At 37.9% G+C, this 27,254-nt stretch overlaps 1 protein-coding gene and 1 pseudogene across 1 annotated transcript; both read right to left on the reverse strand.

Annotated features, from left to right (window-relative positions):
• LOC132301172 (uncharacterized) lies at positions 1–26,094 on the reverse strand (annotated as a pseudogene).
• Positions 10,971–11,594, reverse strand: LOC132301171 (uncharacterized). The gene has a single exon (XM_059798447.1). It carries the CDS (start codon positions 11,592–11,594, stop codon positions 10,971–10,973), a length of 624 nt encoding a protein of 207 aa, XP_059654430.1.
• Positions 26,095–27,254: the final 1,160 nt, after the last annotated feature.

A 27,254-nucleotide genomic window follows, 5' to 3' on the forward strand; every position in this document is an offset into this window, starting at 1 on the left:
TAAAAGAAAAGAAAAGGAGAAATCCCATTTTCATTTGTCAAATGCTTCATCATTCAAGTTGAGCCAAATGCCTAATGACATGGATGACAATTATTTTCCTCTTGACAACCTGATTACATATGAACCTTATATGCATTTATACCATTTTACATTTTAGTAGATTTTGAAATAGTTCAAAATAATTTTAGTTTTGTATTCACCTTCAAAAGAGATGAATTTTATCCAAATAACAAATTTTTGTAGATTCAAGAATATAAAGGACTAAAAAATCCTTTTTTCACCTTCATTGTAAAGAAGCTCTTTCATGGAGATGGACTCAGTTCAACTTAATCACGACGGCAAGTGCATTGAAGAAATGTTCTCTGAGCAATTACTTCTTCATGATTCTCTTGATATAAGTGATATTTTTGGAGAGTCACAGGTGCTCGCTCGAGTACCAGGCGGAAATTTCGCCCATGATTACAAAATGAGCGTCTTCAGCTTTTAAAGAACCCGACAGAAATGGAAGTCAGTGGTGTTTCCCATTCTTTTCTGATGGGATTACCTGTTCCTGTCATGTGGATTGACGATGAAGTAGATAATCATAAAAGTGGGGTAGGATCTAATAATGATTCAGTTAATCCAACTGAGGCATTGGGATCTAAAACCAGTGCAATGAGCCAAATTAGTTCAAATAAGAGAGATTTAGAAATTAAAGTTGAATCCTCGAATCTCAGATTGGAAAATAAAGAGAAACTAAAATCGCCAAGCTCTGAACCTGCAATGCTAGGAAAAGATAACTAGGATCAGATGTATAGAAACAAAAGCTGCTGTTTAGTTCTTGGCTTGTTAGGTGACATGGAGAGTGGAATTCAACTGGATAGTTTTCTCCTTGGTTTGTATATTTTTGGGAAGAATTTTGCTCAGGTGAAGACATTCATGGAGGTCAAAGAGATGGGGAAAATTCTAGCTTTCTAGTATGGGAAATTTTATGGGTTTGATGGACATCAAAGATGGTTGGACTGCCGAAAGATGAAAAGCAGAAAGTCGATACTTGGGCATAGGATTTTTAAAGGATGGAAGCAACAGGAACTATTATCCCGCTTGCTTCCCCATGTTTCAGAAGAAGTTCAAAAGACTATAGTGGAGGTATTTATCCTCTAGCCAGCAGAAGTACATTATAGTTTCACAGAAGAAGATCACAAATGAGGTCTTGAGCTTCTTGCTTACTATCCCAAATCAAAAGATCTCCCAACTCTGTGATGAGGATGGCCTCATAAACTGGCTTGCCCAAGGTGGACACTTGACCCAACTGATCTTTCACAAGGGCCAAGTAGCCCCCTGGATGTGGAGCCATTGCTTGGTGTAATAGCAAAAACTCCAGGTATCAATAATGATAAAGCAAGTCTAAGAGCTACCATCTGGTGTAAAATAATGACGTGGGTCAGGTCTATTTCCAGTCCAATCCTTCTAGCACTGCAATGGCAAAAACTCCAGCTTTTATGTATCCTGAAAATATCTCAAATGGTGTCAGCAATATCGCAATAAATATTCAACAGGGTTATGTCTCAGATACTAGGAATACAAGCCATACAAGTGATGAAATTGCTAAATTTTTAGATATAGGTAGAAAGGGATAGACACAGCTATGTTACATCACTTGATAAGGATGTTTGATTAAATAGAGATACAGATAATCTTACATCAGTGGCTAATATATTTATCAAAAAATAAACCATCAAGAAAAGAGTGAATTTTTTCTGTCTTCATCTCAAGTACTGATCTATGTAATAATTTATGCTGGTCCCTCAACATGCTAAAAATATATTTATTTATTTATTTTAAAAAAAAATCAAACAGCAAACAGAAGCTCTAATTAGCTCATAGCAAAAGAGTTTGTAAAGGAAGGTTGGTGAAATTTAACATTCTCCTGCTCAAGGTTATACCATCCCCTTTCTCCCTCCCTGCTCTCTCTCCACAGGCACCAAAAAATAAAAAATAAAAAATAAAAAATAAAATAATAATGCGTGCATGCATACATCATATGCATATGTGCATGCATACACATCATACAGACATATACACGTGTATGCATTCACAAACACATACATATACAAGTATGAATACATTCATTAACCAATTGGGCATCAAGGTTAAATATTATCTTCAATCACACAAGAAAAAGGTACATCTATTTTTCACCAATACAAAAAAAAAAAAAAAAAAAAAAAAGCTCCATTGATCATTAATCATGAAAAAGTGCTAGCTGGGGAACTAGGAAAATAGAATATAAATAAATGATCTTGATAGAATAACCTCAGTGTATTTGTTTACTAGAACAAAAAAAAAGGGTGCACACTAAATACATACACTACACTTAATTATAAAAATCATAAAGGGGGATTGTCTATCTTTTTCCCCATCCCACAACAAAAATATAGATGCAATATTTATTACTTACTCAAAGCAGCAACTGGCATGGATGCGCAAAACGCTACCGAAGAGACGACTGGAATGTGGCACCAGATGAAGAGATCAATGAGATCTAGAAACCTACCAGGGGAATGTAATAAGTTATGTCAATGGATAGAATGCTGTCTAAACACAGAAAGAACTTCAATGTTTAAATTGTTATCAGTAAATGATACAAATATAATTGAGACCTGCACTACAAAATTCAAAAGAAAAACATGGTGAGTAGGGAGAAGAAACCTTTTCCAGACTATCCAACAAAATATATCTGGAAAGTCTCGCATTGAAACAGACCTTTTTTCCTAGTAGTTTGAAGGAAACTTCACATGGTCTCATTCAAAGGCATTTCCAGAAATGGGTTATGCTCAAGTGAAGAGATTTCTTGGTAATTATTGAGGGGGCAATTTCGACATTTCAACATCAATCACACATTCACTCCTTTCCGATGTGTTTTCCTAAGCAAGAGTCACTTTAAGATACATTTATCATGGTCAATTAACAAAGAAGTGCATGGTTTCATGTTATGTCGGTGTTGTTTTGAATATCCTCTGGACCTCTTCTATTCAAGCACTTAAATTTTAAAAATTCACTAAACTGAAGTCACATTTTGTTCATATATTTGGTGGATTTACTTCCCAAAAATTGCTCAAATTAACACCAATTCATGATAATTGAGTTACTTATTTTTGGAACTTTCGATGTGAAAAGACTTCTGAGAGTATCAATAGGTAATAGATCTCCACAAACCAATAGGCCGCCTAGTGGTACCAAGCCCCTACTTCTCAAAGAGAGGTCAGGGGTTCGAGCCTCAGTGCAGGCATGTGTGTGTGAGTACCAATTAGGAAAAAAAAAATATATATAGATCTCCACAAACTACTTTAAGGTTGAAGTGGCATTTACTTCTCCTCTCTTTATAAAAGTAAGTTTTGAGTTCTAGCCACCTTGTTACTATAGACCAGTATCAAGAAAGCCACTTTTAGTCAAATCCAAGATTCTTGTTTCACATGGGATGTCTTAGACAACTGGTATTTTCCAAAGAGAGCAGTTTCAAGAATTAATAGTTAAATAACACTAAAGTAAGCATCATTCACGATTATATTTCGAGATGAGGGTTGGAAACCAGTTGAGTTTTGGTGCACCTTGATGGCAATAGAAGTCCTTTAAGGAAAACCACCCCTATTTATTGGTTTATTTTTTGCGATTTATGCGAAAAGGAGACCTATAACTCCGGTATACAAATAGGACTTATTTAAACTGGGAATTGTTTGCATGTGAGTTTGAACAAAAGCTTTGGTGCTAAAGCACCATTACTAGAACTGTAGCACACTTTTAGAACTCACTACTCTCTGGAGATGGTACCACTAAAAACAATAATGCGAAAACTAAATGTGCCTGATTCTATTCCATTTGTTTGAAAAAAATTCTCTGAAGTTCTTTATTATATGAAACTTCCAGTCCAAACATTAAAAAGTGTTTTCTCTAGTTCGAGGGGTTTGAGACAGGGGGACCCGCTTTCTCCTTTCCTGTTCCTTTTGGTGATGGAGGCGCTTAGCAGGTCGTTGAAAAGGGCTGTTGAGCTGGGTTTGTTGAGAGGCTTTCGGGTGGGTAGAGATGTTGCTTGTCAGTTGGAGATTTCTCATTTGATGTTTGCGGATAATACTTTGGTCCTTTGTGATGTTGACGCGTCCCATTTGAGACACTTGAGATGCATTTTGATTTGGTTCCAAGTTGTCTCTGGGCTTAAGGTGAATGTCGGAAAAAGTGTTTTAGTGCCGGTTGGGGATGTTCTTGATATCGAGATGTTTGCTCAGATCCTTGGATGTCGCACTGGCTCTTTTCCCATTTCTTACTTAGGCTTACCTTTGGGTGCTCCTTCGAGATGTGTAGGGATTTGGGATCCGGTGGTGGATAGATTTGAGAAGAGGCTGGCGAGTCGGAAGAAGCAGTACCTTTCCAAAGGGGGGCGAGTCACTTTGATTAAGAGCACTCTCTCTTGCCTTCCCACCTATTTCATCTCTCTTTTTCAGATTCCTTCTTCGGTGGCTGAAAGAATTGAGAGTCTGCAGCGTAATTTTCTTTGGGGGGGGGGGGAGAGGAGAGGAGTTCAAGTACCATCTAGTTCGTTGGGAGCAAGTGTGTTGTCCTTTTCGGAGTGGAGGTTTAGGAATTAGAAGGTTATTGCCTTTCAATAAGGCTCTGCTTGGGAAATGGCTTTGGAGATTTAGGGTTGAGAGGCAGTGGCTTTGGAGGAAAGTTATAGCTAGCAAGTTTGGGGAAAGCAGAGGTGGGTGGTGTTCCCTTGAGGTGAGTGGTCCTAGGGGTGTGGGGGTTTGGACGTGCATTCGAAAGGGATGGGATGTTTTTCGTAAGCATGTTTGTTTTCGGATCAGGGATGGTAGGAGGATCAGATTTTGGGAGGACCTTTGGTGTAGGGAGCGTCCCCTTGCTCTTTCTTTCCCTCGGCTTAACAAGATTGCTTCTGATAGACAGGCCTTGGTGGTTGACTGTTATCATCTTGATAACGGAACACTAACTTGGGATGTTCAGTTTAGAAGGCATTTTCAGGATTGGGAAATTGAGGAGGTCACTCGTCTTTTGGAGTTACTGTATAGTCAGGTGATTTCTCATAGGGAGTCTGATTGTTGGCTTTGGAGTCCTCATGCTCAGGGTCGTTTCGAGGTGAGGTCCTTTTTCAAGTGCCTTACTGTTGGAGAGGGTAATCCTTTCCCTTGGAAGGCTATTTGGCGCTCTAAGGCTCCCCTTAAGGTGGCTTTCTTTGCTTGGACTTCAGTCTTGGGTAGAATTTCAACCTAGGATAATTTGAGGAGGAGGAATCAGGTGGTTATCAATCGTTGTTACATGTGCCGGAGCAATGAGGAGACAGTGGATCACCTTTTGTTGCATTGCAGTATGACAAGAGATTGTTGGGATTTGATGATTGGTTTATTTGGGGTCCCTTGGGTTATGCCCTATTCATCTAGAGAGTTGATTGAGGCTTAGAGAGGTGTCTCAGTTGGGGCTCTCATTCCGGATGCTTGGAGGGCTACCCCTCTCTGTATTTGGTGGTGCATTTGGCTCGAAAGAAATCGGAGATATTTCGTTGGCAAAGAGAAACCTATGTTTATGCTTAAGTTTTCCATTATTTCCACTCTTTTTTGTTGGGTCTCAGGTAGAGACTATCGTTCTGTTGAGGAGACTGTTATTTTTTTAGCCTCTTTGAAGGCTTGAGGCGTTTTGTGGCCTTTTGTTTCCTTGGGATTCGCTCCCCTTTTGAGCGCTTTTTTATATTATTTTTACTTATCAAAAAAAAAAAAATTATTACAAAATATCTTGTTTATTAGAAATTATAGTTCACCACAAGTGGAATGGGTTGTCAAATCCCCAGCAAAACTATATATTACAGGCATGGTTCATAGTGACTTCAATCAAATCATTTCTAAGAATTGAGGACAATTTAGAGAAAAAGACAAGATTGGGCAAGGCGTGGGTTAAGCATGACCCAAATGGGCAGGAGTAGTTGTCGTTAGCAAGCCGATTAATGAAACATTTTAAAATCAATAATTAGATTCTCTGTATAAAGAGTAAGGAACATTTTAATTTTTTGGAGATCTATTTACTGATGAATTTACTACAGGAAACTGTGCTGATGTTATGCATAATGTCTGGTCTTTCACACAACTAATACAAGCCTAAAAAATGGAGGTCTGTGGTTGGTTTACAGCAAACTTAGAACTAATCAATACGAAATCTAAAAAATAAAGAAATTTGGAAAATTGGTTTGATTTTTAAGGCAAACCACTAGGGAGCTTGATTGACTTGAAGATTCACGATATCTCAAGTCTCTAATAGGTTTCAATGTTGCTAGATTTAGGCTAGATCTATTTTTTATGAGTTCTGTTGCTAGGAAGTATTTTGGTAAGTTTGGATTTAGACCATATAGAGAAGGCTGCTTAGGCATGCTTTTGATTGTGGTCTTATAAATGTACTCTGGATTTGTGGTTCCGATTTGATTGAATACCTTAGTTTACCCCTCTTTCCACTATTCTTTCTCCTCTATTATCTTTCACCATATGTATATATCTTTGTTTTTCCTTTTGTAGTGTTGCTTAATTAATTCTTTGAAAAAGGTTGCCTCAGCATTAATTTGCAAATAAAGGTTTCAGAGATACAGGATTCGATTAGGGAAGAACAAATAGAAGAGAAGGACATGAGAGGAAAAGCCTAGGCAATTACGCCTTAATTCTTAGGCACTCAAAACCCGAGAGAAGATACATCAGCTCTCCTTGTCTAGTTGCTACTGTAATGCTCAGGAAAAATTATTCAGGGTAGAGGCAATTCCGAGGAAAATGTAAAACTCAAGTTGGTATCAGGTCAGATTCACTCTAAGCCCATCCCCCTTCGCTCATACACCATTATTACTGAATCACTCTTTTAATATCACCTACAGTTTAATCACCCAAATATCTACAAAATTAGTATTTTAGTCTATAAACCATTATTTCTCATATCTCCCCTTTATCACTTTTTAGGCTTTTTTAGTGAAACTTAACATCTTCGTCCATTGTGTTGTCAATACTGCTGCCGCCCATCATTTCTTAAGTTGGCAATGTGATTCAATTTATTTTGGAAGTATACAAATTGATGTACTTACATTTGCTACATAGATCTACCAGTCTCTATAATCATAGATCCGAATTTCATTCTCTTAGTTAGCAGGTGAAGCAGGATGGCGCAGGGTGGGATGGCTTGATTGGGTCAATCAAAGTCAGGGTTGAGATACATAATGCAAATTCCTAGTGGGCATGAATCGGGGTCAGGTCTAGGTTCTCCTCAGCAGGGCATGTGCAGAATAGGAGCTCCCATCCCATACTACCTAGTTGCCATCCTTAACTCGGAAGCCAAGGAAACTTGTGGCCAAATAAGACTAAAAGACCCAAATTTTCTTTAGATCACTAGGCCCATTAAACCTGACACATAACTCACAATCAAACATCCATCAAGTCAAGCCTATGTATAATCCAAAGCCAAAAGTATCAAAGTTAAACTCAAGAATATTTCTACCCTAAAAATCTAACAAAATAAGAAAATACAAAAGATTTAAGATATTATAAATAATTGAACCCTATCATCATCAATCATTCAAATGGAACTGGCTTGAACTGACCAATTCTCTAAATTTTTATTTTCTTTAAATTTCCATTTTCTTGGACCACCTATAGTCTGAATCACAATAGTGAGGGTTTTCGCAATTTAGTAAATGATTGCAGGTAAGGAAGATAGTCCAAGAGAGTAATGATCTTGTAAAAGAAAACACAAGAACTGAAGAAGTATTAACACTCGATAACATTGAAAAGCAGAACAAAAAAAATTTGATAGGATTTTTCCTGGCATGAGAGAGTGAGTACACAAGGAACATATAAGGAATGAGAATCAATAAAGGAAAAGAGTTAGCCACCTAATATAGATTAATTGTTATTAAATGTATTTACAAGGAGATGGAAAAGGAAGAGTAAGGGAACTAGCCAACCAAGTTTGGTGGAACTCAAAAGGGCAAAAAAGGATTCTCTTTCAGTGATAAAATGACTAAACAAGGAAAATGGAAATTAAGTAAGAAATTAAAGTGATACAGTCTAAGTAGGTAGTTGTTTTAGAAGAAAACTAATGGTGGAATGAGGAGCTCTAAATGACAAAGACATAAAACGAGCATTTCATAAAGCTTGATGAAAGCTTCGAGGACACTAAGAAGGTGGTAATGGAGGCTAAATTTCTGGCATATGATGAACTATATATCACAGGTTAAGTACAAAATGAAGAAATTATAAATTTGTTAAGGTTAGGCAAAGAGTAAATTTTTTAAAATTTAGGAATGTTGTGTTTGTATCGGAAACTACCACCACATTATAATTAAAAATGTGGTGGCAGTTTCATTCATTAATTTTTAATTATTTCAAGTGAGGATTTTCTAGGTTTTGTAGAGTTCTAACTAATTTGACTTGTTGGAAAATTCTTGATAATATTCACTATAAAAGGGCATGAGAGATACACTAGAATACACACACAATTGAATTTGTTTTGCTTCTTTTTTTGGTTCCCCGAAGCCCCAAATGGGTTGGATTGTTTCCGCCAATGAAATGAACACGTGGCCTGTCCCAAATGCTTCTCCGATCAAGATGTTCTTTTTGTATAATTGTGTTACTTGAATATACATAGTTTTTACGAGCGAGTTGTAAATATAGTAAACAGAAATATGATCAATCAAAATTAATGTCACAAGCCGTCCCATAATGTGTAAATACTGTCCGCTTTGCACATTCTCCATGCTCACGATTTTCAAACCCGCACCTCCTAACTCTATAGACGCATTTTGAAAACCGTAAGCACGAAGAGTGTGCAAAGCGGATAGTATGTACCCAGGGTGGGATGTATTGTGACATTAATATTGTTAGAAGATGTTATATTTGGAAAATATTATTATAGGTACCCTTAAATTACTACTTGACAGAATATTTGATATAAGAATATCATAGGAGAGATTTTAGCCTATGGGCTATGATAGAATATTAATTGGAGCGATTTATGGTATTGATTTTAGGAATCTTCAATTAATGTATTTTCCATATTTATCACCTTTATTCTTTCACCTATAAATAGAGGTGATCATTGTATACAAAGATTAAGAAAGAATATATTATAAAGTGATGTAGCCCTTTGGGCTCTTTGTGCCATGGATGTAGGCCCTAGTGGTTGAACCACGTAATATCCTTGTGTTCTTCGTGTTTCATTTCTCTCTTCGCTTCCGTTTTATGCTTTACAACATAGTATCAGAACCTTATTTCTCTTCCTAGGTTCGGATCCCTATTTTGGGACATTCCCTTAGTATTTGAAATGTTGTTAAGGGTTTCTCGATTTTATTTGTGACTTATTTGGGCTGTCGGTGTGTTCGGTAGCATTGTCTTCGTCTTTGCCGTGTCTCCGGCAGTTTTTATTGACTTGTTTGGGTTGTCGGTGTGTTCGGTAGCATTATTCGTAACCTTCGCCATGTGTTTGGTGCTATGTGGACTTATTTGGGCTACCGGTGTGTTCGGTAGCATTGTTCTTCGCATTCATCGTGTCTCTAGCAGTTTTATTGTCTTTTTCCAAATCGTTGGAAAATGATCCGTTTTATGATTTGATATGCAAGCTGAGCATTATTTCCATACACCCTTCAGCTTGAGGGGGAGTGTTAAAAGATGTTATATTTGGAAAATATTATTATAGGAATCCTTAAATTACTACTTGACATAATATTTGATATGAGAATATCATAGGAGAGATTTTAGCTTATGATAGAATATTGATTGGAGTGATTTATGGTATTGATTTTAGGAATCTTCCATTAATGTATTTTTCATATTTATCACCTCTATTCTTTCACCTATAAATAGAGGTGATCATTGTATACAAAGATTAAAAAAGAATATATTATAAAGTGATGGAGCCCTTTGGGCTCTTTGTGCCGTGGATGTAAGCCTTAGTGACTGAACCACATAATATCCTTGTGTTCTTCGTGTTTCATTTCTCTTTTCACTTCTGTTTTGTGTTTTACAACAAATATTGATTAATCACATTTCCATTTATTATATTCACAACTGTCCTCGAAAAAACTATGTATATTCAAGTAACACAACATGCATAAGCCCATGAGGGTCAGGCCAGCAAGGACGCTGGATCCCAAGAAGGGGTGATTGTGACATCTCATATCGCCTTGGGGGAGAGAGGTTGTTGTTGTTGGCATTTATATGTGCAGACACCTCCTAACTGCGAAGATTCGTTTTGAAAACCGTGAGCACAGAAAGTGTGCAAAAAGGACAATATCTACACAACGGGGTGAGTCGTGACAATTAAGTTCATATATTTATTATTTATTCATTAAAAATCTATATTATTGTTCTTCAGTATCTAAACCCCCGCCGCAAAAAAGAAAAAGAAAAGTAAATTCCTGGCTTCGACAGTGGGTTTATGGAGAAAAACTATCAAGAATTGAATCACGTAAAATGCGTTAAGGATGGGAATTGAAAAAAGGACCTTCAATATGGTATTTGTTGAATTGGAAAAAATAAAAAAAATTGATAAAAGTCTAGGTTTTTTTTTTTTTTTGATCAGCAAGATTTTATTAAAAATACTCAAAAAGGAGAGCGAAGCCCAAAGAAACAAAAGGAACACAAGGGCCAAAGGGTGCCTTAGACCTTCGGAGAGGCCAAAAAAACAATAATTTCCTCCATAAATCTATAATCTCTCCCTGAAACCCAACAAAAAAAAGTAGGAATGACAGAGAACTTGAGCATAGAAACAAGCTTCTTTTTCCCGTCAAAATATCTCCTATTTCTCTCAAGCCAAATACACCACCAGATACAAAGTGGCGTAACTTTCCAAGCATCCTTAATGCCAGCCCCAACAGAGACGCCTCTCCAAGCCTCAATCAACCCTCTAGAGGAAAAAGCCATGGCCCAATGAACCTCAAATAAACAAAGCATCAAATCCTAACAATCTCTGGCCATGCTGCAATGTAGAAGGAAGTGATCAACAGACTCCTCATTACACAAGCACATGTAACAGTGGTTGACCACCACCTGATTCCTCCTCCTCAGATTATCCTGGGTTAATATCTTACCCAGAACAGAAGTCCAAGCAAAAAAGGCGACCTTGCGGGGAGCCTTGGATCGCCAAATAGACTTCCAAGGGAAGGGATCTCCATGACCAACCGGAAGGCATCTGAAAAAGGACCTAACCTCAAAACGGCCATGCGAGGTAGGAATCCAAAACCACCAATCCGATCCCCCAAAAGAAATCACCTGACTATACAACAACTCCAGAAAACGAGAAACATCCTCGATCTCCCAATCCTGACAATGCCTTCTGAAACGAACATCCCAAGACAGTCTCCCGTTATCAAGATGATAACAGTCAACAACCATGGCCTGTCGATGAGAAGCAATCCTATAGAGCTGTGGGAACGCGAGAGCAAGAGGGAGATCCCCACACCAGAGATTCATCCAAAAACTAATCCTCCTTCCATCTTTAATACGAAAACGAATATGCTTGTAGAAATCATCCCAACCCCTCCGAACGAAATGCCAAACTCCCACCCCCCTTGGACCACGCATCTCCAAGGAGTACCACCCACCACGACTTTCCCCAAATTTGCTAGCAATAACTTTCCTTCATAACCAATGCCTTTCGATCCCAAACCTCCAGAGCCATTTACCAAGAAGAGCCCGAAACCCTAAGCCTCCGAACCGAATTGGACGGCACACTTGATCCCATCGAACCAACCCCCCCCCCCCCCCCCCCCCCAAAGGAAGTTGCACTGCAATCTTTCAATTCTCTCAGCCACTGAAGAAGGAATCTGAAACAGAGACAAGAAGTATGTAGGAAGGCTAGAAAGGGTGCTCTAAATCAGGGTAACCCGACCCCCCTTGGACAGGTACTGCTTTTTCCAACCCGCCAACCTCCTCTCGACTCTGTCCACAACCAGATCCCAGCTCCCCACACATCTCGAAGGGGCACCCAAAGGCAATCCTAAATAAGAAATGGGAAAAGAGCCAATGCAACATCCAAGGATGTGAGCAAACAACTCAATCTCCGGAACATCCCCAACAGGCACAAGAATACTCTTCCCAACATTAACCTTAAGGCCAGAACCAACTTGAAACCAAATCAGAACGCATCTCAAATACCTCAGCTAGGACGTATCCGCATCACAAAACACAATAGTGTCATTTGCAAACATCAAATGAGAAACCTCCAATTGACAAGCAACATCCCTGCCTACCCGAAAGCCTCTCAAAAAACCCAGCTCCACAGCCCTCTTTAGCAATCTGCTAAGAGCCTCCATCACAAAAAAGAACAAGAAAGGGGAAAGCGGATCCCCTTGTCTCAAACCCCTCGAGCTAGAGAAGAAACCCATCGGCGCTCCATTCACAAGGACAGAGAAACGAGCGCTGGAGATGCAAAAAAAATCCATCTCCTCCACCGCCCACCGAATCCCATCCTCTCTAACAAGTAGAGAAGGAAACTCCAGCTCACATGATCGTATGCCTTTTCAATATCTAGCTTACAAAGAACACCCGGAACACCGCTGCTCAAACGGGAATCAACACATTCACTAGCAATAAGAACAGAATCCAAGATCTGCCGACCTCCCACAAAAGCATTCTGAGAGTCAGAAATGACACCATCCATCACCTTCTTCAACCTAGAAGCCAAGACTTTCGCAATTAACTTGTAAAAACAACCCACCAAACTAATAAGGCGGAAGTCTCTAACATCTATTGCCTCTCCCTTCTTCGGAATAAGAACAATAAAAGTTGCATTCAAACTTTTCTCAAAAGAGCCCTGCGCATGGAAGGCATGAAAAGAGCTTATCACCTCTTCACGAACCACCTCCCAACACTCCAAAAGGAACCTCATAGTAAAACCATCCGGTCCAGGAGCTTTATCCCCATTACAGCTCTTCAGAGCAGAGAGAACTTCCTTTTCTGAAAAAAGCTCTTCCAAAACAGAGCACTCCTCTCTCGAAATAGAATCAAAATGAAGCCCATCAAGCAAAGGACGCCATTCGGCTGACCCAATGAACAAAGTCGAAAAGTACTTAGAAAAGCTCTTACTAATCTCCTCCTCTTTATTAATCAACACCCCATCCACCCTAATCCTCCCAATGTGGTTGCCCCTTCTGTGAGCATTGGCAAGTCTATGAAAGAATTTAGTGTTATTGTCACCTTCTTTAAGCCACAAAGCTCTAGATTTCTGTCTCCATGAAATCTCCTCCATAACAACAATCTCAGCAAACTCTGCTTGACACTCCACCCTCCTAAGTTTCAAAGGACCCGTCAAAAGACCTTGATTCTCCATCTTATCAATGTCAGCTATCTCATAGAGAACCCGATTCTTTCTCCAGACCAAGTTACCAAACACCTCTTTGTTCCAGACTTTGAGATCATTCTTCAAAAAACGCAACTAGCCTGCCAAAGAATGACTCGGAGTGCCAACCATTCCATACCCCGCCCACCAGGATCAAACTCGCTCCAAGAAACCTTCAGCCCGGAGCCACATATTCTCAAATCTAAATGGGGATCTTCTGCTACGCAGCCCGCCACAGTCCAACAGCAACGGAACATGATCAAACAAAGGACGAGCCAAGATGGTCTGAACAACATCAGAAAACTTCTCCTCCCAAACACTCGACACCAAGAATCTATCAAGACGAGAAAGAGTAGGAGGAGATCGACCACTGGACCAAGTGAAAGGCCCACCCACCAAAGGCAAATCAAGTAAACAGCAAGCATCAATAAACTTTAAGAAAGCCATCATATCAGCTGTCCATCTGCCCCCTGTCCATCTTTCAAAAGGGGAACGAACAACATTGAAATCCCCCCCGATACACCAAGGCAACGACCATCGCCTACGAATCTCCCCCAGCTCCTCCAAAAACAGATGGCACTCATTATCCTCCGTAGGCCCATAGACTCCAGAAAAAACCCACCGAAAGCCATCCTCCACCATGGATAGAATACAGGAAACCGAGAAACGCCCAGCTTAAGAATCCAACAAAGAGATCCAACGGACATCCCACATAATCAGGATACCACTTGAAGAGCCAATCGCATCCAAGGCACACCACTCCACGAATCTCCCACCCCACAAACTTCGAACAATCACATCCGTTATGGAAGCAATCTTTGTTTCTTGAAGACGTACAAGATGACCACCCGCTTTCCGAATCACCGATTTCACTACTTTCCTTCTAGCCGGGTCGTTAAGACCCCGGACATTCCATGATAGAATTTGAAGCTTCATAGGGAAAGAGTAGAATTGACCGTCTCACCCCTCCTCCCACTGGCCCTTCCCCTAGCCCCCCTCCTCCTCCTTTCATAAGTAACAACAGTCGAGGGACTTGGAGCCCCTCTCTCCTCTCTCACCACTGGAGCACTCCCCCTACAATCCATTCTATCAGCAAACTGAGCATTAAGAACATCTAGGAATAGATTAGTCGCCTCCGCCATCCAACCCTCAAATGACACACCCAAAAGAGAACCTATCTCGACACCATTTTCTTTCATCCAATCATTCTCCAAATCAGCCAACCTTGCATCAAATCCCCTTCCTTCCGCATAATTCTCTTCTGGTCTAACAACTGCCAAAGGTGTAAGCAAATCAACATCAGACTCACATCCGTTCCACAAAACCATGCCCGCATCCCCATGAACAGAGGAACACGACCCATCCTCCCCATACTCAACAGATGACAAAAAGAAATAAATAACAATCTGTATATTTTTAATAAAGGAAATGTTGATGGACTAGTAACTTATGTGAAAAAAATTGAGATGGGGAAATAAGCAAACTTTAAACAACAACAATCAGCAAGAAACAATATTAAGTACTTATCCTTTTGCTATGGCAATGAATTGACTTATTAAGCATATTCGATAGGATGTTCTACGGTGTATGTAATTTGTTGACAACATAATTTGTAGTTACTAAAACCAAAGTGAAAGTTATTATCAAGTTAAAACTATGGATGAATACTTTGGTATCTAAAAATTTTAGGTAACCAAAAATAGATGTGTAATGTGTAATTCTATAAGAAAAAATGAAGGTATAATAAATATTAATGGACAAAAAAAAATACCCAAAAGTGACCATTTCCACTTGATTATCCATGATCAAGAAAGGATGTTACCCATAAAATTAGAGCAGGATGAATGGAATAGGAAGCACAAAGGAGATTCATTTTATGGTAAAATACCTGTAATGTTAAAAAGAAATTTTTAAAAGACTACCATGTTCTATGGTAGAGTGTTTAGCGGTTAAAAGAGAAATGTGCTAAAAAAGAAAAAGAAAAAGAAAGGTTACATAATAAGAAATGAATTTCATGGAAAAATGGAAGTGGCATTGAGGATAAGATAAGAGAGAGATAGAAAGAGAGAGAGAGAGAGAGAGTCCAAGATAGTTTGGACATTTGAAATATTGTATGATTGATGCATTGATAAAAAGGAATGATTTGATCCACTATTAAGGTGCCAAATGAGAAGAATAAAGCCAAAAAGAACATAAATTGAGGTTGTAGAAAAGAACATAATCTCCTTGACTTTGAATGAATCTATATAGCTAACCCAAATTGGAACTATGACCCACTCAATTGAGTACAATTATTATTATTATTATTTTTACTGGTTATTGCATATTGAATGTCAATATTCAAGCTTTTTCTTATTTATTTTATATTTGGTTGGAAATAATTTTTCATGCTTAAAAATATCTAAATAGGTAATGGCCTCATTAATGATGTCATCATAGAATTGATAAAAAATCATTTAAGTTGCCTTTGCAATATAAATTATCCACAACATAGTTAAAAAAAATCACCCCTTAACAAACTACCAACTGTCCAACACTATACAGAAAATATATACTATATTTTTTTTTGAAGGTAATGCAAAATTTAATAATAAGGGCTACCATAAGGTTAATTAACAAGAATCTAGTTTGTTAAAGTAAGTGGAATGGTAATTAAATGGGATATCCAAAAGCACCCTGATTAATTTATTGAGAAAATTCTCAAGCAAGAGGAAGCAAGCAGAATATATTTAAACTAAGCAAAAGACAATAAAAGAAATGTCAGTTCATCACAGACAGAATCCTTGACAAAACACAGAAACTTTAATCATTACCACAGGACTAAATAGTCAGGAACTCACTCAAATGCTGCTGCTTCATGGTTGCTGAACTCGATCAGAACATGACCACTTGAAACACATGGGCAGCGTGGTTGATATTAGATTTGTTGCTTTAGCAGAGCTTACATAAAATCCTTCACTGTAAAAGCAAATATGAATAACCGGAGCAAGGCGATGTTAAAGACAGGAAAAGCGTCAGATATTTCAAGCCCCAAATGCTGCACTTGTAGCACACAACACTAACTTAAACTCTCCCTGCCTTGTTATGTTTTTGGCAAATCATTGGGGCTTCATCTGATTTAACAGCCTGTAACAAAGTGCCCAAGGATCGTTGAAATCTTCACAACTTTCCGGCATTCAGTTATCACCAGCGGATTTACTTCAGCCATCTGCAGATTGAAGATTGTCTTATACTTCTGTAAAAAGCGAGCTTGCCTCCTCTATGAATATTATCTCTGCATTAATCAACAAGTGCCAACTGCCAACCTGCTGTGAATGTGACGCACCACATCCCGGCAAAGTGACACTTCAGTCTATTCGTCAAAAAAGAAAAAAGTTAGGTAAACTCACAAAAAAATATACCTATGTTTATTCAAAAATGGATATCTACCCTGTGAGGTGATGCACGGCCATTGGTGACTAGTTGGTTTGCAAGAACTGTAGAAAGAGGAAAAGCAGATTGTACATCAGGTACTTTCCTTTATAGTCAATAAAAGCATCAAACAGAACTTTCCAAGGCTAGTGGCAGCATCGCAAGATTCTTTTGTGAAGATGGTGGCTGCTTTCTCAATTCCAATAAATTCAAGAACCCAATCCAAGGCAGATAAATCTCAAATTAGCCCCAACCAGATCAATTATCATTGATATGCAAAGCTTCTGGATGGTAGGCAGATTTAGAGATCTCTAGTAGCTCTTGAACAGCTTTTCTTTCAGATTCAACAAGAGATTCACCGAACATATAATTTTTACAATTCCAATCTCCATCCAAATCTTTTTCTTCCTTGGACTCAACATTACCAATATCACTAATGCCAGAATCTGAAGTAATAACAGCTGTGCCGAGAGACTTACGAGACGACCTTGATATTGGGTTCTTTTTCTTCTGATTTTCTGTGCCTTTTCTTGTCCGTTTGCTTAGGAACCCACTTACAAGAGCTTCCCATGCTCTAGCAGTTAATGGTCAGTTTCTTGTGCTTTGCCTCCTGGGATTCACAATTGCCTGCTTTTCTGCACTGTTGTAATTATCAGAACTTTTAAATTCCTTGGAAGCCTCCACAAGCTTGCTTGTGTCAAATGATTCGCCTGAATTATTTGTATCTGTGTTTGCCATGTTATTATCCATCTCCATCATGCAATGTTCACCAATTTCAGTGCCTGGTGGCATATGGTGCAGATTCAGGTCGATCAAAGGCCACGGTTGAGGTTTCTCAATTTTTTCATGAGACACTATAGTACCATAACGACTCCCACTAAGAATGCCACTGCTATCCTCCTTTGGACTATCTTCTGAAAAAGAACTACTAGATAGTTCCTTTTGCTGAGAAAGACCAACATGGGAAAGAAAATTCTTGCATGCACCTGGTGAGTTCAACACGCTATAGGGTTCCACTGGTTTTAACTCAGGGCCTACTGTGAAATTTTCCTTGTTGCGTCTTGTCTCTGCCTTACCACAGGCAGCCAATATCCGCCGTTTCGTGACGGGCTAAAAAGATTGATTGGTCAGGTTTCACTTTCTGGCTGATTTGGTGCTTGATAATTCTCCTCGACTGCTTGTCACAAGATATACTGGTGTTATGATCGTGGTGGCTCTCTATCAGTTTCTTTGCAGTTTCTGAGCCATTAATATGCATACTTTGGTGTGAACTGCTATTATCAAATACATCCTTAGCCTGATCGGAAAAATTACCGATTTTCTGACAATTCAATGACATATTAGCTGAGTCCGGCTCAAACACCAAGTTCTCAGATGAATCACCCTCAGCTTCGCGTAAATGTCTACTCAGGTTAAAAGTATTAAAATCGGTTGGTAATCTCACTTCACTCACCTTGGATGATTTTTCGCCAGGAGACAAACTGGTGTCAACAATAGTGAACTTCATGAAGTTTGTATCCAAAGTCAAAATTCTGAGTTTAAGGTAACAACGCCTTTGATGATCAGATGGATCATTCTGGTCCAATGTGGTTTCTGGCTCCCATCCAATTCCTTCCTTGCAACTCCCGCCAAGTTCTTCAGCCTCAAGCTCGAGAAGTTTTGGTTCTGCTGCAACTTTGCTCAAAACATCAACAATAGAATCAAAGTAATGGTCTCCTCTCACAAGTTTCCTTCTTGAGGACTTATTGACACCAGGCATAAGAAAAACCGGATAATTTTTCAAATCAGAAAAATCCTGATTATTTGGTTGCTCAGAATGCCATCCTCTCGCTAGCAGACGAGGCCAAACGGCTTCCCAAAAAAGATCACTTGATCGAGCTTTGCTTAACTGGAAGTCTTTCTTTTTTTTCCTAGTTGGTACTCACACACACGTCTCTTTTGAGACTTGAACCTCTGACCTCCCTTTGAAAAGTAAGAAGCTGATACCGCTAGGCCACTGGCCGTTGGTTTAACTGGAAGTCACCCATTAGAAACTTGATTATTTCCTCAGATGTGAGGGAGGAGCATGCTTTGCCAATTGGTATTTCAGGCCGGAGGGGAAAAACTTGATTGGTCTTACTAGGTTCCACTGAGAGGCTTGAGAGATCTTTCTTCCCCTTACCAATTCCTACAGCCTCCACGAGGACACTGATGCCAGAAGTCGTTTTTAAAGTGGTAACGTATTCTTCCAAAGAAGTCCTTCCCTCTGTAAATGTCTTCGAGAGCTGATGATAGATCATAACATTTGAATGAGAGTAAAGGACAACAATTCTTTATGGAAAAGATGGAAAATAAATTTAGCTGCATAAACACATGGTCAACAATCAAACAATAAATAAAATGCACCTGTGACCACATTAACACTATATAGAAACTGAAAAGGGTACATAGAATGACCATGAATAAGGATTTTCACTGTACAAATTCAGTAAAAACTTTTTACTTTTCTAACTATTATAATTTTAGAGAAGATGCATCACAACTTTAGAATCAGTGCAAAATAAATGCTCCAATGGAGTAACATCTGAGATAATTAATAAAATCTCAGCTAATGCGCTTCCGCCTAATTCTAATTCAGAAAACTACAATTTGAGAGAGTGATATTTCAATCATGTGAAATTTTGTCCTAGTGTTACCGCACATATCTCAGCTTCTTCTTAAAGCTTCCCTAGTCTACCCAGTGCTAGGATGCTCAGAGGGAAAGACTGGTGATGGACCTAATTTTGGTTTAATTTAGTACAAAGTGGCTGCTCTCAGATTCGAACCCAATCCTCATGCTTGTTTGTTAAAATTTTATCCACCGCCCCAAGCAATGACTACCTTTTTAAAATCCATTCATTTATTAATTATGTGATGTAGATTTTCAGTATCATAATGTAGCTTCCTCTTAAAGTGTCACTACTCCAGGACCATCCGATCGCAATAATTATTAAAGAGTTCTAGAATTTCCCAAAAAAAATAGGCTTAATTAGTCATTATGACCATGTACTTTTAGGATCCACATATTAGACTTAGTCTTAGGACATCACCGTTATTCTACCGGAATTCTGACAAGACCCGAAAATTGACATTTTTTGCATATTTTTCAAAGTTTACATGATGTTTTTTTAGCAAAATATACATTCTTGGGAAATCATTTTTACATGCCTTGTAAACCCCACAAAGTATTCCACATCTACCTTTTCTGAAAAAACAATCAAATTTTCAGCACATATTCAACTTGAAACATTTCTGAAAATCATGTTTTCATCATATCCCAAAATGGTCTTTCAATCATGGTCTAACACGAATTTTACCCAAATAGTGGCAATGTCACCAATACGCACTATTTTAGGCCCTTTTTGGTCTCTTAGAGTTGAGCCACATTTTTCCAACAGAATAAATCATTTTAGGTTCATTAAAATTCTGAAAAATCACAAAAAATACTTTCATATGTCTGTATGATAAACCGAAATGCTGCCGAAACTCCAAAAAAAAAAAACCCTTTTTTTACTGCAAAAAATCTTATTTTCAAAATCAAATTATTTTTCAATATTTGTATAATTTCAGCTTAGATTTAGTTGCATTTTGCATCTTTTACATTTAATACCTAGGTCATTCTTGAGTAAGTCTATTCATGTCGTAACTCTCTTCGAGTCAAGTCGTAAGCTAAGAAGTCACCCGCATTATGCCAAAAAGACTTTAAGTTTGGGTCTTAACAATAGGTCTAATCTCATTCCTTAAAGCCTAAAACAACAAAAAAAATCTCAAATAGATTCTACATACACTAACATGTATAAACTTGAAGAACCATGCAAAATCTTAGCAATCATGCATAAGTTGGTCAAACCATGGGGTCCCTAACACATTCCAATGTATAATCAGACTTTTGAATCCATTAATTTAGTTCGTCAAACAATATGAATGTCATCATATAGGGCCATTATATTTAATTCTTAACCACATTCTCCATGTGGCCTAGCACACCATAACTCGATGTTAGGTGGCGACTCTATATACTCTAGATCTAGGAAGCACGGACACTCCAAAATGGGCGAAGAATCCGTGTCCAACACGTGTCGGACATGGACACGCGTCGGACACGCCCCGACACGTGCCGGACACACCAAAAAACGTGTCTGGAATTTTTTTATTTTTTTTAATTTTCGGACACGGCTCGGACATGGCACGGACACGGCTCAGACAGCTCGGACACGGCTCGGACACACTTTTCTGGATTTTTTTTTTTTTTTAATTTTTAATGCTGATATGTTCTATTTTTTGTTTTGTACTACCCTAAAGATGCTGATATATATATATACTAACCTAAAGATGCCACAATTCGCCGTGTCCGTGTCCTAAAGATGCTGATACATATATATACTAACATATCAGTGATATATATATATATATTCCAACCTAAACATATCAGTGTTTTTTTTTTAAATTATTAATGCTGATAAATATATATATATATATATATATATATACACTATTTGCCGTGTCCGTGTCCTAATTTTTTTGGATTTGCCGTGTCGCCGTGTCCGTGTTGTGTCGTGTCCGTGCTTCTTAGCTCTAGATCTACACTTTGTTGTATTTGAAGTTTTATTTTCCCAGAAGCATCGGCCTTTACATCATCTACTTGAACATTCTCATACGAGGGCATTGTAGGAAAATTAGGGAGCGACATATAACACTTCGCTACTTCTATAATAACTATAGTCCTCAAATCCTAATCCTAATTCCCCACCATCTTATATCATGGTTTTCCTTGCAGTCCAGAAAGTTTTGAGTTTTTTTCTTTAGCATCCACCAATGCATGGCCGCAATAATAATAATAATAATAATAAATCTTACTAAAACTCTCATCCTCTCCTTTAAAAAAAATGTAAAAAAAAAAAAGGAAGAAGAAGAAGTTATAATGGACCAAAATTTGATGAAAGACTAGCCTTAATTCCCTAACTCAAGGCTCCATCCTATATCAGCAGCTCTTGTAGATACACTATGCAAAAACATATCATGCCAACTTAACTAACATGATTATAACTGCCTCATCCAACAGCATCAATACCCTTTTTTTAAAGATCCAGATCTCTCTTGAAAGAAGTAGAGTTGATCGGTGCAAAACCCCACTTGTGGAGGAAAGTTTAAGCCACGCATGCTCTTTAGCTAGAAGAAAGCTATAAGCTTAGAGGAAGAATAAGAAGAATACAGCCATCAACATGAACATTATATAGTCGAGGTATACAATATAGGCTTCTTCTACACCCCCCCCCCCCCCCCCCCCAACACACACAAAAAAAAAATTGAAGAAGAAACAAACAAACAATCAAATGATGACGTTTTTTTTTTTTTTTTTTTAAGATCTGAAGTTTGGCCACACAGAATAGGGAAGAGAGTATACTCGCATGCATCTAGATAGCATCATAGTTTGATTACCTGAGAAGATAATTTCAATCTGTCCAGCACTTCATTTGCTGATTAATTCATATCACAATCTATATTCAGCATCCATAAAAACCATAAACCAGTGAGGAAGATTGTTCAAACCACACAGCTTTAAGTAAATTTATTTTGGAAACAACTTTAGCACTTCAACTTTCATTTAGAAAACACGACAATAAAGAAAAATAGAATTACAGGCTCCAGAAGCCCCAGGTAGAATGGTGGAGGTTATAGAAACAAAGCTTTTGTCCAATTTACTAGTGACCAGAAACAAAAACCTGTTTCAGCTCTAAATACGGCTGAATCGCAGTAAAAAATTACTCGGACAATCCCAAGTAGTTGAGAGTAAGACTTCATTAATTTGATTCAGTAGCTTTGAGTTGTATATGAAATCTTTCAGCATTCCAAATGTACTTAGGGTTCTTATTCATATGGGTCTCACTAATGGTTTATGGCTTTAGGTCAGCCATCAGCTCCCACACTCCCTCCCTCCCTCTCCATAAAGGGGTATGACACTGAGCACAACATATCCAGATTTAGAATGTCGAATCTCTTTAAGGAATTGTATAACAAGCATAGATAACTAAATGAGACCAAAACTGCAATGCTAGCATATATTCCAAACAGAATAACATTTCGGTTTGAAATTTGCTCATTGCTGTGAGCTATAACTAGACAGGAGAGTCCATTTCATCAATAATGAAATAAGAAAACTAACAAATATGTCATTTATGTAGCATAGAAGAATGAAATACCTCCATTACAGTCTTTTGAACTTCTTCTGAAACATGGGGAAGCAAGCGGGATAAGAATTCCTGTTGCCTCCATCCTGTAAAAATTCTATACCCAAGTATCGACTTCTTGCTGTTCATCTTCCAGTAATCCAACCATCTCTGATGTCCATCAGACCCATAAAACTGCCCATAGTAGAAAGCTAGAATTTCCCCCATCCATTCGACCTCCATGAATGTCTTCACCTGAGCAAAATTCTTCCCAAAAATATACAAACCAAGGAGAAAACTATCCACTTCAATTCCACTCTCCATGTCACCTAACAAGCCAGGAACTAAACAGCAGCTTTTGTTTCTATACATCTGATCCCAGTTATCTTTTCCTAGCATTGCAGGTTCAGAGCTTGGCGGTTTTAGTTTCTCTTTATTTTCCAACCTGAGATTCGAGGATTCAACTTTAATTTCTAAATCTCTCTTATTTAAACTAATTTGGCTCGTTGCATTGGTTTTATACCCCAATGCCTCAGTTGGATTAACTGAATCATTAGAATCATTATTAGATCCTACCCCACTTTTATCATTATCTAATTCATCATCAATCCACAAGACAGGAACGGGTAATCCCATCAGAAAAGAATGGGAAACATCATTGACTTTCATATCTGCCGGGTTCTTTAAAAGCTGAAGACGCTCGGATTTTGTAATCATGGGCGGAATTTCGGCCTGGTACTCAACCCCAACTCGAGCAAGCACCTGTGGTTCTCCAAATATATTACTTATATCAAGAGAATCATGAAGTAATAATTGCCCAGAGAACATTTCTTCAACGCACTTGCCGTCGTGATTAAGCTGAACTGAGTCTATCCGCCAAACAATATAAACCAAGAAGTAAAAATCATGACAATATAATCCAAGAAGTAAAAACCATGATAATATAACCAAGAAGTAAAAATCATGAGAATATTAAACTCAAATGAGGTCATAAAGGAATATAAGCATATAAGAAGTTTCAATATAATGATGCCTTCAATCACATATGAATTAATGTATCATAATCTGGCCTCTGAGACTGAAAATGAAGAAAAAATCATTTATTTTAGGTTCATTGCACAAATTCACACATTTAGCTTAATGTGAAAGAGAGATTACAAATACTCAGATTTTCAGACGTGCCCTTGACTGGTTCCACTGATCTTTGCCACAAAAAAGAATAAATAAATATATGTAATTGTATTTAAATTAATAAGCCACCCTAGATCTCATTCTAGTATCAGCTTCCACACTCATTTTATTCGTAATGGAAACCATATAGTGCACCAAATAATAAGGGAAAATAAGTTTTTCAAATTACATTGAAGAGGAATTTTGTACAGAAAGTACCCCAAAAATAGCCAGAAATTGCAAATGTCAAAAAAATTTATAGTAACTCAAAACGAAGTAAAATTGAGTAAACTTTCAAAAACTCGTGGATGTTTTGAATTCTTAATTATGAGAGTAGGAGAACAAACATTTGCCCTATAATGTCAGATGAAAATTTCAAAAACTCACGGTTGTTCATTGTGGTGACCAGAGGGTGGTAGGTTGCATAATTGAATTAATTTATCATATTTAACCTCAGAATTGACAATGAAAGGAAGAAAAAATAATAATAATAATAATAATAATAAGTTCATTGCATAAATTCACAGTTTTGTAGCTTCAATGTGAAAGAGAAGGCACAGATACTCAGATGTCTGAACATGTGCCCTTGATTGGTTTCACTTATATTTGCGACAAAGAAATTTAGTATTTAAATTAGTAATCTGTGCTAGAGATCATTCAAGTATCAGGTTCCAAACTGATTTATTTTGTGATGGAAATCATATAGCGCGCCAAATTTAAAAGGAAAAAATAAAAATGAAAACAGTCTTCCAGATTTCATTGAAGAGGATTTTTGTACAAAAAAGAGCCAAAAACTTGCTAGAAACCACAACATCATGAAAGTAAGAGAGTAAACAAATTGCTCTATAATGTGAGATGAAAATTTCCAGCTTCACTTGTAACTGATGTAGTTAAATTCATTACCTTATTATGGCTACCTTAGGTAACATAACTGCATAAATTGCAAGTCCAGAGGAGGTTGATGCAGAATTGGTGGCAAACAATAAAGTAGTTCACTAAACAACCTCTTCACTATAGATGAATATGTATCCTCCTTTGACATGCATAATGTTAGCATTATTAGATTGGCAGAAGGGACGATGCTACTGTCCATATGTCCAATAATATCAAGCTCCAGATATCATGTCTGCAGGGATAACTATACTAAAGTTTGATCTATGTTACATGGACTCTTCAAAAATATGTGAAGTGACACGCGTCTAGGGAAATAAAAAACACGAACGATGGCCATGGATGAAATACATTTTCATGACTGGGGGACTTGAGACCAAAGAGGGTCGACCAAGGGGACTCGCAACCAAAGTAGGGCCTTGAGCAAAGGGATTTGCAACCAGGGGTCCCCTGACAAGGGATCCTAAAACCGGCTAACGACCATAATCACCAACAATAATATATATATATATATAACTTTCTATCTCATCAACAAAAACTAACTACCATAATCATACACATCAAAACCAAAAACCCATTTGCCCGATTTCCCAATAAAACCCACATACAGAATTTCTACAAAAAAAAAAAAAAAAAAAAAAAAAAAAAAAAAAAACACACACACACACAAACACACACATCCAAGCAGAGTTTGTTTCAAAAACACTAATCCAGATCAAGATAACCATACCCACATCGATTATCACACAGGATTTCACCGTCTGAAGTCATCCAAACACATTCACATAGCAAAAATCCATCAACAAACAAGAACAATAAACAAAATTCAGACAACCCAAACAGGTACATTGATATCAATACAGAAAAATAAACAGATATGAAATCTAATTCAAATTTACCATTCAATCCTCAAGAATTCGGCCAGAGTTAGCACTGATGATTCCCCTGTGGTCCTGTGATCTTATAGAATTTTCACTGATTCGAGAACAGAGAAACCAGTTATACAAAGAAAAAGAGAGATCAAACTACAATGAGACTTCTTATAAGCAAATCAATAACTTGCTGAATGTAATCTGAATGAGATTCCACAAACCTCCATTAATAAATAGCATCAAAGAACCAAACCCGCGCAAAAGACAAAACCTAGACAAATGCTTTACTTACGGTTAAAAGTTGAACGGCTCTGATTGTCTATCTTTTCTACAGATACAACAAAACAAGAACAAACTAGAAATATATACATATATGATATATATATATATATATATATAAGTATATAACACTTACACATAGAGAGATAAATAAATAGAGCTGGTGGACAATGTTTACCTCATCTAAGAGAGCTTAGCTTCCATGACTTCAAATGCTTCAATTCCCGGGGCTTTAGAGAGAGAGAGGGTGGAAGAGAATTTGTATAAAGGGTAGAGAGAGAAGAGTGCGTTGGTGTGAGCTAATATAGTGAGAGAAAATAGATTATACATATGATATTTGTAAAAAATATGAGTAATGATACCGTGGGGTCTACCTTACTGAGGTGTCATAACTCTTTTTTAAATTAATACATTTTGAGCAAATTTAACGGATGGATCTCACTAATGATGTCACACCTTACCTCACTGGTAGAACTCACGGGTTAGGCCCAGTTTGGTGTTTGTTCTACCTTGTTCCCAAATGTTACAGTTTCACTTTTCCGGCCCAAAACTTGTTTGGTATGACCTGTAGTGTTTTCAACAGTGGTGGAGCATTTTGGAAGAATGACCCAAAAGTTGGAACAAAATTTCCTTGTTCCGCCTTGTTCCTAAAATGAAGCCGGCCCACTATTAACTGTAGCGGGTGGAACAACAGCCCAAACTTGTTCCATTCTGAGAACAAGTATAAAGAGATCGGTAAAACATTTCTAGGGTTTTTTGCAAGGCTCAACAGAGGCGATACACAGGTTGTGCTGTACTTGACACAAACGCGGGGTTGAAGCTTTCCGAGAGTCGTCTTCTTCTCACCGGTGAGTTCCTCTGCTTCTTCTTCATCAGAATTCGTTGTGCTCTATATAAAATTGGTACTATTGTTTGAAGATCGGCTTCAAATCGACCAGTGTGTATGCAGATCTGAAGAGAGGAACCCTTTGTCTCACCTCTGCTCTGCTTTTTCCGGCGAACCCAAGCTTCGCCGTTGCTCTCTGCACTCTCAGATTCACAGGCAATTCTCAGTCTATTACATTCATCGTCGACACCAAGTGAGTTGCTTGGCATT

Source organism: Cornus florida, unplaced genomic scaffold (genome assembly GCF_030987335.1).
Source record: "Cornus florida cultivar Cherokee Brave unplaced genomic scaffold, ASM3098733v1 CherokeeBrave_3.0.0_Hap2_Chr03, whole genome shotgun sequence".
NCBI lineage: Eukaryota > Viridiplantae > Streptophyta > Magnoliopsida > Cornales > Cornaceae > Cornus > Cornus florida.

Excerpts from the sequence above, each read along its gene's own strand:
- LOC132301171 (XM_059798447.1), bottom strand. The coding sequence starts at position 11,594 with ATGCGTGGTCCAAGGGGGGTGGGAGTTTGGCATTTCGTTCGGAGGGGT.